The 23,812-nt window shown below is 39.0% G+C and overlaps 2 protein-coding genes across 5 annotated transcripts in view; one reads left to right on the forward strand and one right to left on the reverse strand.

Annotated features, from left to right (window-relative positions):
- Positions 1–23,812, forward strand: part of asap2a (ArfGAP with SH3 domain, ankyrin repeat and PH domain 2a) — a 116,731-nt gene that overhangs the window by 12,372 nt on the left and 80,547 nt on the right. The window lies entirely within an intron of this gene.
- LOC133549944 (baculoviral IAP repeat-containing protein 5.2-like) lies at positions 449–1,311 on the reverse strand. The gene is made up of 2 exons (XM_061895875.1): positions 848–1,311; positions 449–660 (listed from the first exon to the last, which is right to left on the reverse strand). The coding sequence occupies exon 1, from the start codon at positions 1,282–1,284 to the stop codon at positions 856–858; it is 429 nt and encodes a 142-aa protein (XP_061751859.1). The 5' UTR covers positions 1,285–1,311; the 3' UTR covers positions 449–660; positions 848–855.

The following is a 23,812-nucleotide window of genomic DNA, read 5'->3' on the forward strand; positions in this document are numbered from 1 at the left end:
GTTTGCACGGGAGGTAAAACCTGTTGAAATAATGCAAATCATTGTGGGAAATATAAAAATATCCGAACCCCTGTATAGCAGAATGAAAAGAATTGGGTGAATCATCCATCCATCCATTTTCTACCGCTTCACCCTTTCGGGGTCACAGGGGGTGCTGGAGTCTATCTCAGCAAGCTGCATTCGAGCGGTAGGCGGAGTACACCATCTCCTGTCCAAAGGCAAAACCCAGTAACTAAATTTTGGTCAAAACTGAGCTGATAATAATTTTGGAGTTCCTAGGTGATATGCTATACATTAGTGTATGCAATATTGTAATTTGTTCCGTAAGTAAGCTGTTACGCACATGGCAGGACCTAGCAACTACCACATAAACGCGTAGATACAACAGAAAAACCTAATGGGTTGTACTTGTATAGCGCTTTTCTACCTTCAAGGTACTCAAAGCGCTTTGACACTACTTCCACATTTACCCATTCACACACACATTCACACACTGATGGAGGGAGCTGCCATGCAAGGCGCCAACCAAGACCCATCAGGAGCAAGGGTGAAGTGTCTTGCTCAGGACACAACGGACGTGACGAAGTTGGTACTAGGTGGGAATTGAACCAGGGACCCTCGGGTTGTGCACGGCCACTCTCCCACTGCGCCACGCCGTCCCTACATGAAAACTTATATGGGTAATCAAATATGGTAAAAAAAACATGCACTGAGACCGCACTAAGTAAACCTTAAACTGAAAGGTACAATGTATAAGTAAAATAAAAAATACCGTCCACAATTTACGAATAAAAACGGCAAAGTATAGCTAACACAAAACAAATGCTGTACATATTTACATACACACCCAATGTCTTATTTGCCCATTTCCATCTTGAGAATTTCCGATTTCACCAATCTTGCAGCCACCTCAAACTTGTCGACGGCCTCGTTACAGTTTTTGCTGATGAGGCGCTTGTGCCTCGCCTGGTGGAGCTTCAAGAACTCGTTCAAAGGCAGCTCCTCTACTTTCTTCTTCAGGGCCAAGAAGTGACACGAGGGTGAATGCGATTTGTGCTCTTTCTGTGGGTCATCGTCCGGCTCCCAGCCCTCCAACTCCTTGAGGCAGAAGAAACACGTGGCAGCATCTGGGCTGTTGTCGACAGGCGTGTAAATGAAGCCAGCCTTTGCCATGTTTTCCGGTGTGCAGGCGCAGTCTTCGTCAAATGGCCACCCTTCAAAAGTTTTTAACCTATTCTCGCAAAAGTACATCTTAAATGTATCACTTTCATTAAAAAGCTCCATTTGCGGATAAAAGTTGTAAAAATGGCAAAAAAATTATCTCAAGGGACCAATCGGAGCTTCTTTGTCAGTCGCCTTATTGTCTTTAATGAGACATTTGCACGAATGGGGGCCGACGGTCAACCTGATTATGTGATATTATGGCACGAGGGGATATTTGGAAGATTGGCTCTGGATGTTGCAAGCACCTTCATTAAATGTATTGTTCTTGATTCTTCCCCTTGCATACTCTCTTGGGCAGATAACTGTGGAGGTCAAAATAAAAACTGGACGCTGTACACGGCTCTTGCCCAATGTGCAAACGCAGAATGGGGCCCACCCGAGATTGTGATAAAATATCTGGAGAAAGGGCACACGTTCATGAGAGCAGATTCAATTCATGGCTCAATCGGCAAGAAAATGAAAGCTCAAAAAAACATCTATACGTTTGATGACTTTGTAGATCTTTGTAAGACAGCATCAAGATAGATTGTTTTTCATTTTTCTCAAAATCAGCTAGAAGTGAGTTACTAGGTTTTGCCTTTGGACGGGAGCCCTGAACAAATCACCAAGTCGTCGGTGAATCATCTTGTCCTTTATTAAGCGTCTTTGACTCTATGTGATGTGAGGCGGTGCTTTTAAGTTCATATCAAAGTTTGGTGTTTGTTTTAAAATGTGCCTGCTTGGTGAGCGAGGCGGTCTGCAAGCGCAATCACTTTTTTGCATTGGTTTGTACGGCTGCTTGTACTACAAATAAACGATAGTAATGATAATTGCTGTAAAACTCCAGACGGTTAGTATTACTGTATTAAATCAAAACTATAAAAGAACCATCATTCATAACTGCATTTTGATACGGACGGACTGACTGGCACCAGCTTGATAGCTAGCTTATATGCTAACATGTAAACAACATACATTAACGTCTTTCCCCATTACGAAACATCAGTCCCCTATCTGAACTTGTACTTGTAATGATGTGCTGTTTTTTCCACAAAGCTATCAATAAACCCAACAATTTCAATTTGAAACAGAAACACACTAACTCTGTTCAACAGGAAGTGAACATGCATGATGTCACATAAACTGGAAGTGAAATAACAGATAACCCTTTACATCCAAGTACGATCATTACCCAAAGAATGTATGACCTGAATAAATGAGAATATTCATAGGCACAACCTTATAACACATTCTCAACCATTAAGTAATGGCAGAGGAGGCGACGACACTCACATTGAAAAATGAGTATCGAGGAAATTAGTACGTATTGCTCCTTTTAACCAGCCGCAACCTTAACCTTACCCTTAACCTTTTGTAAACACAAGTTCATAGCTCAAGCCATCTGTAGTTTTTATGTAAAGTGTTCTCTTTTTACACCCAATTTGCACCCAACACAGATTTAATTGGGCAAGTGGTCTTAAACAAGTGGTTATTAGGCGCCATTCACTGAGTTTTTCTCTGTGTGTGTGTGTGTGTGTGTGCATATGTGCACTTGTGTGTGCTGGTGCTTGTAAAACCAGAGTGGTAAAAAACCTGTTTATCCAGTAAGAGGATCTTCGACCCCCCTTTGTGTCACTGAAAAGCATGACCTTACTGTCTACACTTAACTGAATTAAGGAACTGAGCATGGGTGTTTGACTAAATACGTTGAGAAAATTAACAAACTTGGTTGGGAAATTTTCGGTTTATTAGTCTTTCTTGGAACATTTTTCATAGTCCTTGTGCAATTTCCCACAAAATTAAATGTCTCTAAATACACAATAAAATTGATCCAACACATAGATAGCTAGATAGTACTTTATTGATTGTAGGGAACAAATAAATGTAGGCAGAAAACATATTTTAGTTAGCAATGCACACCTTCAGTGACACAAAAGAGCGATTTTCAAACTTGTTTTATTTACCTGTCCCTCCAACGAGGGGGACCCGCACCTATCGCAGCTGTGCTAATCACAAGGCTCTGTCAGGTTCCTTGTGATTGGCTGCGAAAAGGAAAAACACTAGCAGAAGAGAGGTAAGCATACTCTCCACTTCAGAAACCACGGGTTAACAAGGTACATTTTAGGAACAGTTCAATTTAAAACACAATTTTATACAAGCTGTATAGTAGGGAGTCAATGGAGTGAAACTACCGCCAAAATGCCACAAACACACACAAAAAAAAATGTTTTTACTCATGCCCAATAATTTGCAAGTAAAAAAAAAACAATTCTCTGCAAGTAAAAATATGATTTGCAAGTACAAAAACAATTTTCTTCAAATAAAAAAACGATTTGCAAGTATCAAAACAATTTTCTTAAAGTTGAAACTTTTGGCAGGAATACTCCACTTTTTTGTAAGTAATATTCCACCCTGCATGATCCACACACTCAGAGCACCTGTATTTTGTACTCCACAACAATAGGTGGTGCTGGCAAGTAAATATAAGGCCGTCAGAGCTACTTTTCCTGTCTCTCTGTCTTCTCAGCTGACCATAACAGCTTAACGACATAACACACAGACATTAATAGATACAGTAACATTGCATGATTTACAATGAGGGGATAATAAAATAACCCACAGGTTGAGCTTGTTTCCCCTCTCTTCTCTCCGCCATTTTACTCCCTACCCTGCTTCTTGTTCTTTGTTTATTTTTCGCGTACAGAACCATGCGCAAAAAGCTTTGATGACCTTAAATTCACTCAGCAGTACCACCTGTTGTTGTAGAGTACGAATTATGGGTTCTCATAGTGTGCAAGTGTGTGGATCGTGCAGGGTGGAATATTACTGCCGAAAGGGTGGAATACTTTTGCCGAAAGTTGTAAATTGAAGAGAATTGTTTTTATACTTGCGAACCGTTTTCTTAATGGAAGAAAATGTGTTTTTTAAATTTTCTGAATCTTTTAAATCTTTTATTTTTTTTAACTTCTTTTTAAAATGTGTTTTATACTTGCAAATAGTTTTATACTTGCAAAAAATATAATTTTTTTAACTGGCGAAAAATGTTTTAATCAGAGAAATGTTTTCATTTATGTGCAAATCGTTGGGTGTGACTAAAAACATTTCTGTGTGTTTGTGGAGTTTTGGAAGTAATTTCACTCCCCAGGGGTCCCCCGGTCCATCTTTCAATTTTGGGGTCCTTGGCTTCGAAAACTGGGCAATCCATGTGGTAAAGATTTTATCAATTTGTATTAGTTTCACTCATTATACAGTTAATCAAAGCAACATAATGAAAATATTTTTTTGTCTTATCAAATTAATCAATATATTTGATTGGCTAAATAATTGTATTTATCAAGACTCTCTCTTGCATTATAGCAAACAACAATGCAAATATCGCTTTGTTCCACCTTTGTTGTTTTGTTCGGTATGCACATGTGCATGCTCAAAATTAAACTAACCATGCATGTGTTTAAACGGAAACAATAAAGTTGTTTACTTTGAGAGTTCTTTTTGAGTTTCAAGATGTCTTTAAAAGGTCAGGCTAAAAATACATTTTCTGGTGAGATTTCTCTTTTTTAGTTGCTGTTTTATTGAGGTGAAACTATTCAGTACCAGCATATCGTTTTAGCGTATGTGACCATTGGCCACACAAGCTGTGTTCGAAGTGGAAGGTGACACTTGCCCTGAGGGCTGAGATGACACTCAGTGGGAAGTATTGATCTTAGTTAAAAATGTCCCCTCCTACCTGTCCTTGAAGATGTCTGTCTAAAGCTTGAACTGCCATTTGCTGGTTTCTAAAAACAATTTCACTGAATGTGGTCATGCAGAAACAAATCCCAAAAAGGATGCAGTTAAGATGGTTCTGTCCTTAAGCGCATCTTAAGTGCATTCACTTGTACCAGGCATTAAAATATTTTCTGGCAAGGTGACTCACAGCTGGAATTGTGTTTGCGTTGAGCCTAAAAACCTCTCGGTTGACATTGTATGTCATTTTGATTAACATGTTTGACTGCACCTTGCCATGCTAAATGATAGAGCTTTCGAACTGCATCCAAGAATGATTTACCCAAGCTTACTGTGAAGTCTCACTAAGGACTCCTCATTAATCCCTCAAAAACAAGGTGACTTTGTCAATGCAGGGAGACTATGAATATGTTTTAAAATTCTACATTCTGTTGTTCTTTACTGGGATCATCATCATTACTTTTGGCCTTTAAAAAATTTACAACGAGACCCAAAGTGTGGGGCATTGACAACAACCCTCTCATCTGAAAACAGATCCACTGTAGTGCTCAGTATTTAGTCTTGTTGCTGCAAAAATAGTCCTCACTATTTGAGACAATCTGTTATCAAGCCCTTTGATTGCGCTTTTATTCAGGCACAGCTGCAAAACAGTACATTTCTGTATCATAAATTATAGTCTCCTGACAGGTGCACAGCTAATAATGCAAACTCTGCAGACATTCTATGTATTTTCCTGCCACTGGGTTATGATGTTCTTATAATGTAGATATAATAAATAAATAAATGGGTTGTACTTGTATAGCGCTTTTCTACCTTCAAGGTACTCAAAGCGCTTTGACACTACTTCCACATTTACCCATTCACACACACATTCACACACTGATGGAGGGAGCTGCCATGCAAGGCGCCAACCAGCACCCATCAGGAGCAAGGGTGAAGTGTCTTGCTCAGGACACAACGGACGTGACGAGGTTGGTTCTAGGTGGGATTTGAACCAGTGACCCCCGGGTTGCGCACGGCCACTCTCCCACTGCGCCACGCCATCCCTATCAGATGTCACGTAACAGATGATTCTAATTAATCACTTTAATAAAGATTTGAATAGTAGCACTTAAAAGTCCCATATTATTTAAAATTGGCTTGTTGACTTGTAATATGTTTACTTTTTTGTAAAAGCTGGCTTCGCTACTATATCTGGATCTCTGCAAATTATCTGTCAATAATCTATATATCTGTTTGAGGATTTTGTTTTTATTCAACATATAAAATAGCCTAGCAACGTGTTGCTGTTACAGTGGAACTTCGATTTACGAACGCCTCTATCTTAGGCCTGGGCTATGAATCGATTTTATCGATACGTTTAAGTTTTTTGTTTCAGACGATCTAAAAAAATAAAAAATAGTTTTTTTTTCTCCTCTAGCTCTGGTATACTTTTCGCCCATTAGGAGCTTCCATAGATTTCGCCGTTCCCTTAATTTTTTTAGTGGCACACATAACAAAACATGGCAAATGCTTACGAGAGCGAGACGTTTATTCCTTAGAAAAGAAAAGTGTTGTCAGTACTCTGGTTTTCCGACCACAGGCATCGAACAGGTGACTACACGCTGCAAAGTTTGTTTCAAATAAGGCAGCAGCACAACAAACTTGTTCCAGTATCTGAAACCGAAGCCTCCAGCCGAGTGCGGGAAATACAATTCTTTACGAGGGAAACAAGACGCAACAACTAACAAAAAAAACTACGGGCTAAAAAGCGGCTTACTCTGGTGGAATCATTTACACAAGGTACGTATGATGAGAAAGAAGCACAATGCGTAGAGCGATCACTAAAGCAGTTGCACTGCACACCACCAAGATAATAATAATAATAATAATAATACATTTAATTTATGAGTGCAATTCAAAAACCCCACAGAAACTTTACAATATACTGATAAAATAGTTAAAAAGTAAAGATAAAAACAACAAAGAATACAACCAACATGCATAGATTAAAACAATTTGTTGAAATAATTTGTGTGATTGAAAAAGGCTGTGTTTACTTTATCTATTTACTGAAACAAACTATAGTCTTCTCAATGTTTTACTTCCGATTGTAGCTGAGATCAGCACCAGCGCTCCCCGCGACCCCAAAGGGAACAAGCGGTAGAAATGGATGGATGGATGGTATAATACTAAATTTTTTAAAAAGTTTTTTATTCAAGACAGAAGTTTGAAATCTGCACTTTTTTGATCTAAATGTTGGAGATTGTTTATTTGCATGCCAAATGTGCAATGCAAATTTTTTTTAACAGAAAGTATTCTATTAAAGCAAGGGAAGCTCTTAATTTAATTATTTGAAAATTATTAAAAAAGTACAATTTATATCTAAATACTATACAAATCAGAATTTTGCTAAGTTTAAGATGCAGTGTATACAGTATCATTTCAAACTACTAGATTTTTATTTAAAACATCTATACATATTTTTTATCTGTAATGGTTGCTATAAAAATTAGGGGAAAAAATCTAAAATCAAATTTTTGGTGAACAAAATCTGGGATTTAATTTTAGGCTCTACTTGGACCTTTTCAGTCTACCAACCTTAAATCGAGCTAAATATGGTGACTTTTCCTACAGCTAAAATGATGTACAAATCAAACTATAACCTGCTACCCAAGAACGTACAATTATGTGTATGCACGTACATCATTTAAGACCTTAGCATGTCTGTATTGCTGGAATTATATTACTAAATGGATTAAGCAAGGAAATCAAACAAAGCACTAATATGATACAGTTTAAGAGACTGTTCAAACGACCAGTGTTCACAAAGTACAAAGAATAATTATGGATAAACATCTTGAAACTTAAAAAAAAAATAACATGATGATCTCATTCATCTCCCAGGTAAACCATAAATAACATAACTATATATCTATGAGAACTTTAAATATTGTATATACCGTATTTTTCGGATCATAAATCGCTCCAGAGTATAAATCGCACCGGCCGAAAATGCATACTAAAGAAGGAAAAAAACATGTATACGTGGCACTGGTGTATAAGTCGCATTGTTGGCGGAAATTTATTTGCTAAAATCCAACACCAAGAATAGACATTTGAAAGGCAATTTAAAAAAAATAAAGAATAGTGAACAACAGGCTGAATAAGTGTACGTTATATGACGCATAATTAACCAACTAAGAAGGTGCCTGCCTGGTATGTTAACATAAACATATTATGGTAAGTCATTCAAATAAGTATAACATATAGAACATGCTATACGTTTACCAAACGATCTGTCACTCCTTATCGATAAATCTGATGAAATTTTCTTCCTCGATGTCTCTTCTAAACAACTCTGCCAACTCCAAAGGTTTGCGCTGCTTCCTCTTGTCGTTTTCTGCTGCATATTTCACTACGTCCAGCTTGTAATCTGCAGTACATTATTTCCTTTTCGGTCCAATTTTTGTTCAGCCCTTCTCAGTTTTTATAAGTTACCGCCAACGATGAAATGACCCATTTTAATAGCTACGGCAGTAGCATATAGCAGTTAGCATTCCATGACCCACAATGCACTTCTGTCATGACCCTCCCCCGCCGAATTCTTATTGGTTTATGTTTATTTGACGATTGCTGACATTTTCTTCGTCTCTTCCACGAATTAAATAAATAATATTATTTGATATTTTACGGTAATGTGTTAATAATTTCACACATAAGTCGCTGCAGAGTATAAGTCGCACCCCCGGCCATACTATGAAAAAACCTGCGACTTATAGTCCGAAAAATACGGTATGTTTATATGTCCAATATTTATTTATGTATTTGATATGTGTTTACTTACTTATGGTATATGTATTTATTTATTCACTGTTGTGTTACAAACAGTGAACAAGAACAGGTGTTAAAAATAAAACTGCTATGATGTGAAAAAGGGTAGGATTAAATAAGATCGGCTTCTTCCTACTCCTTTTCAGACATGCTGTAATGAAACAACTGGAAATATGTGATGGTTTACATTGTAATTGTATTGTATGCATGTTCAAAATAGACAGAAACTAACAAAAATTCTCCAACACAAGTTAAAAAGGATTTTCCTTACTTTTTTATTGCAGCAACATGGTTGGTAACCTTTTGGAGAGCACTTACGGCAAAGGCACTTTTGTGTGTGTGCACGCATTGACTATTAAGCTGGCTGTTGTTGTTGTGTTGTTTGAATAAAAATAGGGATTTTTTAGCCATTACCCTCTTGTTATGTATGTTCACACAGTATTATTACACAGTATAGGTTCTTCAAAGTGTTCATTTGAAAAAAATAAAATAGGGACTTTTATTGAGGCAAGAAACATTTTTTTGTGTTTACATTAATTATGGGGAACTCTGATTCACTTCAAACTTTTCAGTTTGTGAACCATGTTCAAGAACCAATTAAGTTTGTGGATTGAGATTCCACTGTAAAATGTGAATTATGTTAGCACTGTAGTTCACGAAGCTATGCTATTGCTGCAAACATTTTTGTCCTCCTGTCTCAATTCTTAATATGACCTTGCTGATGCACAGCATCTTTTACATTGGAAAAGTGCAGAGTAAAAGTCATGTAACAAATGGATAAAGTGCACATTATACAGGCGTGGACAACTACTACTTTCCCACATGTTCTTCTTATTTCTATTAAAAAATAACATTTACTGACTTAGCTTTCAATGGGTCATGACTGGATATACTTTGTTACTTCTAAAGGCCAGTGTCATCAGTCCTCCAGCTTGTTATTATTTCACGCAGCACAGTGGTATGCCAGCTATGCTGTGCTCGAATGCATTTTGTTGTTGAATCTTTACCGAGATGACAGACAAATACCTGTAGGACTGACAATGGTACTGCAAGCATCTATTAGGCAACTGTTGGTATTTCCGCAAATTCCATAACAGCCTTCTCATTCCTGATGGAGGGATGCGGCATCATAATTATCCTTGTTAAAATAGCAAGAACACTCTCTATGAAGTGTTGAGAGTTGATAAAGCTTTTTTAAGCTTCTGCTGTGAGCATGGCTAGTCTTTTATGCTTTTGAAGAACTTATTTTTACAAAATTCTGACACGTCTTCTGTGAGATTTACTTAACAGCTGCCCACACTTAATAGTGTAACTCTTGATCCACTCTTGACATGACTCTTATTCTCATTTGTCTTATTTAATGTAACCCAATTATTAGTCCAAGTGGTGCCACGAGTTTACAAGTGGTCTCTTGTAAGTCCTGTCCATGTGTTGCTCTGTCATCTTGTATTGTTCTTGGGCTGCCGGGCTCCTCCCTCCCACGGCATGTTTGGCGGGAATGGTTACAAACACGCTGGGAACACCAGCTGCTGCTTCGGAACAGGTGCCCCGGAGGAAAGTTTTAACAAGGATTCAGACACGTGGATTATCAATGCGAGGAGATATCCACATCTAATAGCCTTAGAGACACATGGATGGATCGACAAGCACTCACACATATTGGCTAAATGGGCAGTCGGTCCCAAGTGAGCAGCTATGGCCAGTCTTGAGGATAGCGCCTAAGAAGCTTAAGGCTCCCTGTAATTGCAATGGGGTTTCTGGCAGGATCAGCACTATGCTTGTGTCTGGCTCGTTTAGATCTAGCATCTCTCTGTCTTGCTGCAAATCGCTGTTGACAGTTCTCATGATCCTCCAATTATCCATCTATGCATGCATAAAGGCACAACCTGATTACACAGTAATATGAATTTCTGGTTCACTTTTGAGTTTTTTACCAGCAGACAAGTGACAGAGGGTTTCTAGAAATCCTTTTAAAAGGTGCCTCGAGTTCCTTGTTACTTTTGATATGCCTCAAGAGGCCAGCGGTTTTGGTACTCATATGCCGGTTGTATATTAACGATTTCCCTTTGCTTTCTGTTATCATTTTATTAGTGGTTTGTGTCTTTACACCGAAGCTGACGTCCAGTGAACCGCACAAGAGTTTATTGTTTTCAGTCCACTTTTTAGTGCGCACTTACGCAAGAAAAGCTGGGATGTTACTGATGTCACGTCCGGCTCACGTCCTGCCCAATGAATACGCGTGGTGGTCAAGCTAGCTCTGTTTTCAATGGGTACAAGGCGTCATTTAGCCTTTCTCGAAGAAAAAAATGCCATAGGCTTGTGTTGTTTTTGTCTGTATGAATCATTCAAAACACAAAAAAAAATACTTTTTTTCCCAGAGTTCCTTGAGAGGTAATTTAAAGCCCTACTGAAATGAGATTTTTTTATTTAAAGGGGATAGCAGGTCCATTCTATGTGTCATACTTGATCATTTCGCGATATTGCCATATTTTTGCTGAAAGGATTTAGTAGAGAACATCCACAATAAAGTTCGCAACTTTCGGTGCTAAGAGAAAAGCCCTGCCTCTACCGAAAGTCGCAGACGATGACGTCACATGTTGATGGCTCCTCACATGTTCACTCAGATTTTAATGGGAGCCTCCAACAAAAAGTGATATTCGGACCGCGTAAACGACAATTTCCCCATTAATTTGAGCGAGGATGAAAGACTCGTGTTTGAGGATATTGATAGCAACGGACTAGAAAAAAAAAAAAGGTAAAAAAAAAAACGCGATTGCATTGGGACGGATTCCGATATTTTTAGACACATTTACTAGGATACTTCTGGGAAATCCCTTATCTTTCTATTGTGTTGCTACTGTTTTAGTGAGTTTAACAGTACCTGATAGTCGGAGGGGTGTCTCCACGGGTGTCTCAGGGGAGTCGACGGCAGCTATGGACGGCACAAGCTCCGCTTTTCTCTGGTAAGAAGCGACTTTTTAACCACAATTTTCTCACCGAAACCTGCTGGTTGACATTCTGTCGTGATTCTTGTTCGCTTGACCGCGCTCTGATCCATAGTAAAGTTTCACCTCCAGGAATTTTAAACAAGGAATCCCCGTGTGTTTGTATGGCTAAAAGCTAAAGCTTCCCAACTCCATCTTTCTACTTTGACTTCTCCAATATTAATTGAACAAATTGCAAAAGATTCAGCAACACAGATCTCCAAAATACTGTGTAATTATGCGGTTAAAGCAGTCGACTTTTAGCTGTGTGTGTGCGCAGCGCTCATACTTCCTAAAAACCTGTGACGTCTTGCGTACACGTCATCATTACACAACGTTTTCAAGACAAAACTCCCGGGAAATTTAAAATTGCAATTTAGTAAACTAAAAAGGCTGTATTGGCATGTGTTGCAATGTTAATATTTCATCATTGATATATAAAATATCAGACTGCGTGGTGGGTAGTAATGGGTTTCAGTAGGCCTTTAAAAAGAGAGGGAGACTGAAAGGTTTTACGAAACGACAAGAAAAGCTGCACACACCCCAGTTCGGGGGTCGGCAACCCGCGGCTCTGGCTCTTTAGCGCCGCCCTAGTGGCTCTCTGGTGCTTTTTCAAAAATTTATGAAAAATGGAAAAAAATTAGGGGAAAAAATATATTTTTTGTTTTCAATATGGTTTCTGCAGGAGGACAAACATGACACAAACCTCACTAATTGTTATAAAGCACACTGTTTATATTAAACATGCTTCACTGATTCGAGTATTTGGCGAGCGCCGTTTTGCCCTACTAATTTTGGTTGTCCTTGAACTCACCGTAGTTTGTTTACTTGTACAACTTTCTCCGACTTTCTAGGACGTGTTGTATGCCACTTCTTTTTCAGTCTCATTTTGTCCACCAAACTTTCAATGTTGTGCATGAATGCACAAAGGTGAGTTTTGTTGATGTTATTGACTTTTGCGGAGTGCTAATCAGACATATTTGGTCCCTGCATGACTGCAAGCTAATTGATGGTAACATACTATTTAGGCTAGCTATATGTACATATTGCATCATTATGCCTCATTTGTAGGTATATTTGAGCTCATGTAGTTTTCTTTAAGTCCTCTTAATTCAATTTATATCTCATGACACACTATCTCTATGTAATTTGGCTTTAATTTTTTGTGGCTCCAGACAGATTTGTTTTTGTATTTTTGGTCCAATATGGCTCTTTCAACATTTTGGGTTGCCGATCCCTGCCCTAATCTAAGGGAGCAGAGTTGAAGAATGCATGAGTTTGCAGTGATCACTTTGTTAAAGATTTGTTTGATATACTTCTAACGTTTATTATTTGTCATTTAATTATTTTCTTGATATTATTTGTATTTTTTAAACACATGTTTTCTTTGAGTGTTTCAAAAATCACCAACTCAGGCAAGTTTAAATAAAATAAAGCAAATGTGAGCAAAACCTAAAAGACTTAAGTTTTTACCAGAAGCAGCAATCATAAATGAAATGTTCAGCACATACACTCTGTTGACATATATAGTTATATTTTGATAAAAATGGGAAAAAACACATTACTCATAAACGGCGTGTGCAACAGCTACAAACATGTAACCTGAAATAAAAAAAATAAATGCAACCTTACTCGTGCAAAAACAATCCATATATATCCAGGAGAGTCTTAATACCAATTTTCTTGACCATGCCACACTCAAAGAAGTTGTAGACTTCCATTAATTTTCAAGTTTCCATCTGTTTTGTCGTATGGAATGATGTCTCCAGCACAATAGTTTGATACGTCTGAGAACGGGACCGATGTATAATCCTTGATATCAGTCGACAAATCTTTTTTTGACAAAGTATAGAGATCTATTCCATTGCATAGTTAGATTTTTTGCTTGTATCTGCTTTTTGCAGGAAAAGCCTCTTTTGTACTCAGAGTTTGCGCGCTGCTCGTCGTACAACAGCCATCTTATCTTTGATGACCACCACTGGTTTTCAATTTTGGGAAGAAGCCACGTGTTGGAATACAAGTCACACCATGTTATGAGTGTAATTGCAATCAATATACCGTAGTTTTAACCGAGCGAAAGTGTGTAAACATAGCCTTAATTTCATTGCTAAAATGCCCGTTTGCATAGCCACCTTGTTTTTTTAGTGTGGTACTCCGTAATTCCTGTGGGATCTCTGGTTTGAAATGTGAGGCGTCAGAACAGTCCTTGGTGGGCCGGAAAAGAAAGACACTACATCCAGGCCTTCATTATGATGCAGCAGTTTTCTTGGGAGATGTTTCACAGAGCAAAAATTACAGTCCTGACCTAATCAGTGCAAAGTTACAATGTTAACCAGTTAGTGGTTTGTAAAAAAGATGAAAGCTATTATTTGACTTCCTTCCATACAAATGTCAAAGGATTGGATGCTAGTGGCGTTGAGGTGTGGGTGTTGGTTCAAAAACACATAAAGCTCTCCTCATCCATCAATCTGTCTTCTACTAGATTCCCAATGACAGCCCCTGTTGTCAATTGTCCTCTGTCGGGACAAGCTTCTTCATTAATTTACTCATAGGCATTGATTGTATGGGCTACGCCACGCTTGGGGTGGGGTTGTTTTGTATGTGGGCAAGTGGGAGGATAAATCCTAACACGTTGTGTTGTCACTTTCACTCAAATATGTGACCCAGGATTCCTTTTTTTTCTCGGGAGAAAGTCTTACTATTAACTTACATATTTAGATTTTTTTTTCTACATTTAAAACATGTACTTTGGTCTACATAACATGTAATGGTGGTGCTTTGGTCAAAAAATTGCATAGTTTGTATTACAGGCCATCTTCAAGCTGCTTTTTGATCTTCTCTTCATAATGCGTCATTTTGTGTGCGGTCTTATATACGTACTTAAGCCCTACTCCAGACCAAGCCCCCTTTGACTGCATCTTCACCGAGTCAACCTTGTTCTAGTTTTGAGCGCTTCCATATGCAGTCTACTGACACCTATAAGTTAGAACTATACTCTACTTTTTATAAGAAGTGGCAACAGCACAGGATTTAGCGTGCATGTACGAGATAGTCTGACCAGCAACTAGAGGATAGAGAAAAAGAAAGAACTCATTGACTAAAACTGGGTAAACCTCTACCATTTATGGAGATATCCGCTGATGTAACTAAGACAAAATACTTCACTAAAGTCTTAAATTCCGAACAGCTCGTTTTGTGGACTTACGAGACTCCCAAATATACAAAAACATGTACCTTAATGTAGGGATGATTTTTGAAAACCGGTTCTACCAATTGTTCGATGGGAAAATAACCGATTCCATGGATTCGAATCCCATTTTGAGAAACGGTTCCCGTTATTGAAGCCATTATAGTAAACAAAAATATTTGATTCTTTATTCGATTTCCTGTAAACGAATCCCGTGTCACAGGAAATGTCCTGTGGCACGTCACAGGAAATGACATAGCTCAGTCATTCGGCGGCAGATGCAGAAGCATCAACAACATTGGACCGGAAAAAATGCTCCAAGGCATGGCTTCACTTTACTAAGAAATACGACGAGGAAACGGCTATCTGCAATTATTGCCAGGCTTCGCCTTCCTGTAACGGGAGCAGTAGAACAAACATGTTGAAACATGTTCTGGCCGTACATAACCTAAAGGTTAGAGAAACGTATCGTGTCTTCGACACGTGGAGAAGCAGTGACAGAGATGACGAAGAACGCCCCTCTTCCTCTGCTTCTACCTGCAGTCCCAGTGATAGTGCCGGTGAGTAACTAACATTAACTGTTGCCGGTTAATTTCCATTGATTGATTGATTGAAACTTTTTTTAGTAGATTGCACAGTTCAGTACATATTCCGTACAATTGACCACTAAATGGTAACACCCAAATAAGTTTTTCAACTTGTGTAAGTCGGGGTCCACGTTAATCAATTCATATCTGCTCACTTGTAGCCTTTGGGGTAAAATAATGTTATGTCTTATGTCAACTAGGACTTTAGTAATGTTAGCTAGACTAATGTTACCTAAGCATAGTCAGTTGCAAACGGTAACATTAACGTTAGCCTTTTTGTATGTGTCTGATAATGTTTACGGTATCTTGTAGCCTACACCTCTCCAGAGTTTGCAGGTCTGTCTAATAAACAAGTGATTGCAGGATGTGAATTAAGATAATGTTAACGTTATCCTATTTCATATGATGACATTCATGACAACCAGAGTGACCCAGGCAGTGTTTGCTCTGTAGCACAGAGCGTTAACCCATTTACCATGGCGAGGTATAACGCAGAGCGCACCAAGATTAGTGAGGAGGAGAGTAACATTAGTCGCAAGTTAACTAGAATGATGGTGAAAAATCTCCTCCCCTTCAACAACCTGAACACAGACAAATACAAGTAGGTTAATAATTGTATTTTGCTGACATTTAATGGAGCAAAACGTAAACAACACTATTACTCTGAGATTTGTTTCATATGTAAAGTGCTGTACAATACAAATGAATGCAGGATTTTCCCTGCATGTATTTTTCTTAGGTGGCCCACTTAAAGGGGCATTAACAGTCAATATTTATTTATTTTATTTTATTTTTATTTTTTTAAATAAAAGTGAGCTTTTGTCAAACCAAGTATTGTGTGTCTTTTTCCATATACAACAACCTATCTGGATTCGATAAGAGAATTGATAAGGAATCTGTTCGATAAGAGAATTCGATAATGGCATCGAAATTGATCATTTCTTAACAAACATCATCCCTGCCTATAGGTAAGAAATGTAGGTTTATCACAATATCAACCTTTTAACGGGTGCCTTTGCACGGGCAGTTTGGTCACGATTGTCACCAACAGCCTAAAAGGTTGCATTAAAAGTCAAGATGTTTTGGCAATTGTGAAGGACCTCAGAATATGACACTTTAGTGTTCCACATAAAAATGTGTATGTTTAGTATATAAGGGAAAACTATTTAAACTGTTTATATATATTTTTTTATCTTTGTACTTCAACAATCCATTGTGGTGTTTAGTTTGTGGAATTTTACAATACCGTTTTCCCTTGCCACATCGCGCTTTACTAGACCACAATTTTTTAAAATTAATTAATCTCAAGCAAAGTCATCATATTTTTGGCCTAAATTAAGTGTTAAATTAATATGTATTACAATGTAGTATTAGTATTTTTTTTTTTTTTTTGAACAATTCTCCTATAGTAGGACAAATTTCAATCTGGCCCGCCGGACATTCTCAAATAATTTTTTTCAGATCTTTAAGATGGAAAATGTAGCTTCCATTATGATGTGCATAGATGTTTTCTAATGACTGTAAGGAATAATCTCACTAGTTACTATGGTAATCTAATTAGTTACTATGGTCATCTAATTAGTTAATATGGTAATTGACGTCACATCAGTTCAGATGAGGCATCAAGGAGTGTGGGTGGGAAGCGTTTCCACAGACGCGGAAGGAGATTTTCACAACAAAGTTCTAAAGCTTAGTGATACATCAGATAGATCAGATTGTAGGTGGGTTTGTTTTGTACCCTCCATGTTCTTATTTCACTGTTTGTTGCATTTTCGTTGCATTTCACTTGATTGTAAAATATGTCATTCGAAACGGTGTGTGACATTCATATTTCGTCAATATTCAGTGTTTTATTGTTCATAGAAATGTTCTAAATTCCATTACGTTTTTTAAGGCAGTCGGTCATAAAGTTTTACAATTCAATCAGCCTTTATTGTGAGGTTTTGTATTAATGCTCATAAAAATAGATATACCGGCCCCCTGACACATTTTTTCTCTAAATGTGGCCCCCGAGTCAAAATAATTGCTCAGCCCTGTCCTATAGCAATTGCTAAAGATAGAGTAGTCACCAAGCAGGACATTGTTTTCATGGTAAAGGTGACAATAGCAACATGGCGGAAAATCGGCACTATTTGACCGCAACTTTTGGTAGAACAACTTTTTAATGCACTTCATTAATATTTCCTGCCTCATCAAAAACACATCTTCTCATTGGTGAGCCTTTGATGTTAGCGACAAGGGGATGCAGCAGAATTCAATGGGACTCGATGCGCCATTTAATGCTTACAATACTGCTATCAGCTCTCGGGGAAATGCTAAGTGGAGATAAACTGTTGTTGCAAGGATGCACTTGAATAAAATAACTCCTCATGACCTTGGTGAGACTTGTGAGCAATGTGGAATGACAACGCAGGAGACACAAAGCAAACAACACCGCTAATGGCTGCAGTTTTCTTAACTGCAACTGTCAAGTTGACCAAGTTTTTCGCTGAACAACACCACCTGTGGTTTCAGCACATAAAATGCCAGTTCTAACTTAGAGGAAATGCCCAGGATGTAACAAAGTGCCCGGGCGACAGACACAGTAATGACGCTTGGAGGATCATTTGGGCCACCAGTGAGTACTGTAATCTAGGGCTGGGCGATAGATCGATATACATGATATATTGCGGGTTTGTCTCTGTGCGATATAGAAAATGACTATTTCGTAATATTCGAGTAGACGTTCTCACGCAGTTGTTTTTAACTGCGAGCATTACACTACAGGCTCTCCTCACTCTTTCCTGTGTCTCTTTCTCACGGACAAGCAGGCGCACCTTCTTACATACGTTACATACGTCACGTCATACGTCACATACGTACACACCCTCGCCCAGCGGGGAGGTAGCGGCGTGGCTAACGTTAGCTGTGATGCTAGCGGGTTGTTGCGAGAGAAAGAAGGTGCGAATCTCGTAACAAATGAAGGAAGAAATAATTCCCAAGAAAAACAGCACGAGGCCCATCGTATGGCAGTGGTTCGGCTTCAAGCGGGATTATGTCGAATAGACAACTTTAATTTGTCATGTGTTGGGCACAAGCGTTGCTACCAAAAATAGCATTACTGCTAATATGTAGCATCATTTGAAATGTCACCTACTAACAACTTTAATAAATACAGTTTTGGTAAATTGACTTACCGTATTTCCTTGAATAGCCGCCGGGGCGCTAATTAATTTAAAACCTCTTCTCACTCCCGCACTTATTCAAGGCATGCGGTAAAAGTAAGCAGGCGCTAATAATTTTAAAATCTCTTCTCACCCCTGCGCTTACCAATGGCATTCGGTAAAAAAATTTAGTGTGATTAAAAAAAATAAAATAAAAAAAAATTATTCTGCGGCCGCAGCACGGTGGTTGGGGACCACTGCTCTACAACATGTCATCGCGCCCACCTTTACACCATGCTATATGCGTGCGTATCAGCCGGACGCATGCATATCGCTGCTTCTCACACGAGATTGCAATGAATACTTGTTCAACAGCCATACCTTTTACACTGATGGTTGTGATATAAACAACTTTAACACTCTTACTAATATGCGCCACACTCTGTAAACCCACACCAAACACATTTCTGGAGAACATTGGCTCTGTAACACATTATAAACGCAGCATAAGAATTACCCAGAATTCCAATGTATCCATGACTCTTGGCTATATTATACACGTGCCACCAACCCCGCCCACCTCAACCGACGCACAGAGGGGGGGGGTTTGGTGCTTGCGGGGTGTATAATATAGCCAAGAGTCATGGATGCATTGGAATTCTGGGTATTTCTGTCATTCTTATGTTGCGTTTATAATGTGTTACAGAGCCAATTTTCTCCAGAAATGTGTTTGGTGTGGGTTCACAGAGTGTGGCGCATATTAGTAAGAGTGTTAAAGTTGTTTTATATCACAACCATCAGTGTGATCTGTATGGCTGTGGAACAAGACCCCTGGTTTACACATAGTAAAAGCAAAAAAAACCTCCTCTGCCATTTTGGAAATGACGACAGGAGAAGTGTCACTTGTGACGTCACAAATTTGACCCGGTGGTAAAAGTAAGCATCCGCTAATAAATTTGGGGAGCGAGTTTGACCCGGCAGTAATTCAAGGCAGGCACATATTACATGCCCGGCGGCTATTCAAGGAAATACGGTAGTTGTGATTTCCTTCTCTGCATGAAAGTTTGAAAGTAGTATTAGTGCAGTATGAACAAGAATGTTTTAATGTAGACACATAGAATCACCATACTGCTGTGATTGTATGTATCCAGTGTTCATTCAAGGCTAAGGCAAAATACCGAGAAATCTATCGTATATCGCGATATGGTCTAAAAATATCGCGGTATTAAAAAAAGGCAATATCGCCCAGCCCTACTGTAATCTACAGTAAAACGCAGTCAGGGCTACTATATTAGGTGAAACGAGTGTAAATGGTACTATGTGTGAGTTATTTAATGTTTAGAGTGCTCTAATTATGTAAAAAATGTATGTAGAATTGTTTTCTTAATGATCCAACTATGAAAATATTGTATTTATTACTAATAATCCTACTTTGCAGAAATGTGTTTACCAATTAACCACGATACACGTGGCACAACATACAGCAGTGTGTCGTCTGCATTTTCTTCATAGTTATTTTGTCTGAGTTTGCCTCAAGATAAATGGTTTACCACTGATCACATTTGTTTATAGGAAAATCTGGCTGCCACAGCATTATTGCTTTTTTGTTTACAGCGAATCCATCAAATATTGCAATGAGAACATATTGCAAGCTTCAGCATCCTCTGTACAATTTGTCTTCCAATTCTCCCCAGCGCTGTCATCTCCGTTTTAGTGTGTAGTAACTGTTCCTGCCTCTGCTATGACACAATGTCCACAAGCATATGTCCACAAGCAAGAGCCAAAGTGAGTCTCCAAAGTGAGGTCAGCTGTTACCCCTTTCAAAAACGTAGCAGAACATTTGGTCCTTCTTTCCCACACCCTCAGTTTGTGCTACTAATGAGTCCTATGCTACTTAATTATTATTTATCAAATCCTTCCTTAAAACTTTGGCCTGTGCGAGTTTCTTTTTTCAAGCATAGCACCATACAGTTCCCGAAGACATTTTTCATCATCTGGAAAATGCCGTAGTCACTTTGGGGAAACTAAACAATATAACCAGGTCCTCTCAGCTTGTAAAAATGCAAAACACCTTAGCTGTGAACATGAAAGTTTGTTTTCTCTTCGCACTGCTGCTGATGTTGTCATCCCAGCGCGAGTTCTGTCAGCGTGTGGTGAATAGGTTTCAGCTGCTGCACTCTTTTATAGTGCTTGTTTAGGAGCTGAAAGGGACAAGCGGTAGAAAATGGATGGATGGATAGACGATATGGCTGAAAACTGTATCACAAGTGTTTCATACCAGTCGATATCGATATTTTGTATGACCTAACCAAAAATAATGACCCGGAACAATAGATATGAAATGTTAACATTTGTATGGAAAATATAAACTTCCTCTGATTATAATCCCATTAGCTTTAAAGGCAAAAAGGAAAATAATGTCAACACAACCATTACACTCAGTGTAAACTAAATTCAAAAATTTAATTGAACACCTAACAATAACCTCATAAAAGAAAGGTGCAGAAATAAGGAATATGTAAGAAATGCTTCATAAATTGTAACAAAATAGTGCAAAGAGTGAAAATGTAAACATAGAGAAACCTGAGAATAACTATTTTCTGCAGATTTAGTGCCAGGAAGTAACAGCTGTGCTCTAAAGAGTGAGCGTGGCTAAGGTGGTGTGGTATTACTGGTCTCGGTCTTGCATAATTTACAGACGAAATTGGTCTGACTACAGTTTGTTTAAAAAAAAAAAAAAAAAAACACCGGCATACTGTCGAGGTCACTTTTGCTGTTTTATCGACAATCTCTTCGCCCTCTGCAGCACTTTTTTTTTTTAAACCACATTTAGTTTCTCTTCTCACTCAACAATCAACAGGTAAGCAACGATATGGCACAGCCAAAATTGAGAGTTGATAATGCGATCTAATTGGCTATTCGCGTGTCACTCCCACTAATCAGTGATCACTTCTGCTGTTGCTTGGTTACCAGAGAGTGAGTGCCTTTGTTCACGCAACCAACCTTGCTTTGCAACTTCTAGGTTCTTCCGAAAAAGAAGAAAAATTATCAAACATTTTATCGAACGCATTCTTTATTAGTATCATTTACGGTACATCGCCCAGCTCTATGTTTGAATACCTAACACAAGGGTATGTTGAGGTGGTTGGGGGGGCGCCCCGAAAAAGTTAGTGTTGCTAGGGGCGCTGGGTATTTGTTCTGTTGTGTTTAGGTTGTGTTACGGTGCGGATGTTCTCCCGAAATGTGTTTGTCATTCTTGTTTGGTGTGGATTCACAGTGTGGCGCATATTTGTAACTGTGTTAAAGTTGTTTTTACGGCCACCCTCAGTGTTACCTGTATGACTGTTGATCAAGTATGGTTTGCATTCACTTATGTATGTGTGTAAAAGTTGCATATATTATGTGACTTGGCTGACGCGCTGTTTGTGTGGACAAAAAGCTGACGTGACGACAGGTTGTAGAGGATGCTAAATGTTCTCCGGGTTGAAATCGGGAGAAATTCGGGAGAATGGTTGCCCCGGGAGATTTTCGGGAGGGGCACTGAAATTCGGGAGTCTCCCGGAAAAACCGGAAGGGTTGGCAAGTATGATGATCACCAACTGCTAATCCCAAAACAGACATTTGAAAATACTTCAATGCTTCCTCTGACCTTCAAAGACATGTACCTGGGGATAGGTTGATTGGCAACACTAAGACTGTGTCTACACTAAGCCGGATAACCCCTTAAATGACTACCGGTAGTTATTTAGCCTAAGCCCCGTTTAAGATCCCCCTCCTTGGACAATTTTTTACACGGATATGTGCGCCATGTATTTCTTGAATCTCCGGCTCTTAGCTTTGTATGGACTCATTGATCGTTTACAAACTGAGTTCGGAGAGGAAGTGACACCAGAAAGACCGCGGCCCACACAGGAAGTGACGTCAGAAAGAACGCGCCACAACCAGCTTCATAATAAAGCGGTTTTGTAACTCTGAGCTAACCACTGGAATAATGAAGGCGAGTCATCCAGACATGTCGGTGTTTCTCCTTTTGGCTGTACAGACGCTTGTGGAAATCACACATGAATACCTTAAGAGAAAGCATTTGCAGCTATTTCGGATACAATACTTCTCAGACGGCAAGAGAACTTTCCAATGTCCAGGTCAGCTTTGAGTCTACTTACTGAAAATTTTCATCTATTTGTCGAAGGAGAGACAACAAGAATGCGAGCTCCCTTGGATATGATAAAAAAGGTAGCGTGTGCTTTGTATTACGTGGTCGTCGAGTGAAGACTATGGAAAACCGCGAATGCATTTGGACTGGCAAAGCAGACTGTATCAGTTATTGTCCGCCATGTATGTCACAGACTCAACGTCTCGGTGCAGAGTATATAAAGTCACCAAAAAGGATTGGCCAATGAAGGCGAAGGCAAAAGAGTGAGGAGTGTCCTGACCAGATAGCTAGATCCCTAGAATGATTGTTGTCAAGTGTTCTTTGTCAGATTGTATACTTTTATTAAATATTTGATTAATTTATGAGGGCTCAGTTGTGATACACTACTATAGGGCCCCACAGCACACTCGATTCCAGTTAATTGAAATACCACAAGACTTGATATTGTTCAGATAAGTTAAACTTAAGAACTTGCACACAAAGCAACACTTGAGTTAACTATGACGTGTGCATTTTCCGTGCATGCGTATTAGTTTGTATCGCGACGGAGGGGGGAGGTTTTTTTTAAATGATGGCATTGTTTTGTGTGGACACGGTTAAGGTTAGGTGGGATTTACCCTGGATAACCTTATCCAGATTAGTGTCAACGGGGCCAAATCGGCCCGAGTGTCTGAATGTGATTGTGAATGTTTTTTGTCTATCTGTGTTGGCCCTGCGATGAGGTGGCGACTTGTCCAGGGTTAAAGTAAAAGTACCAATGATTGTCACACACACACTACTTGTGGTGAAATTTGTCCTCTGCATTTGACCCATCCCCTTGTATACCCCCTGGAAGGTGAGGGGAGCAGTGAGCAGCAGCTGTGGCCACGCCCGGGAATCCTTTTGGTGATTTAACCCCCAATTCCAACCCTTTAATGCTGAGTGCCAAGCAGGGAGGTAATGGGTCCCATTTTTATAGTCTTTGGTATGACTCGGCCGGAATTTGAACTCACAACCTACCGATCTCAGGTCGGACA

Source organism: Nerophis ophidion, linkage group LG03, assembly GCF_033978795.1.
Source record: "Nerophis ophidion isolate RoL-2023_Sa linkage group LG03, RoL_Noph_v1.0, whole genome shotgun sequence".
NCBI lineage: Eukaryota > Metazoa > Chordata > Actinopteri > Syngnathiformes > Syngnathidae > Nerophis > Nerophis ophidion.

What these genes read in the sequence shown, in the direction of transcription:
- LOC133549944 (XM_061895875.1), bottom strand. Translation starts at nt 1,284, where the DNA reads ATGGAGCTTTTTAATGAAAGTGATACATTTAAGATGTACTTTTGCGAG.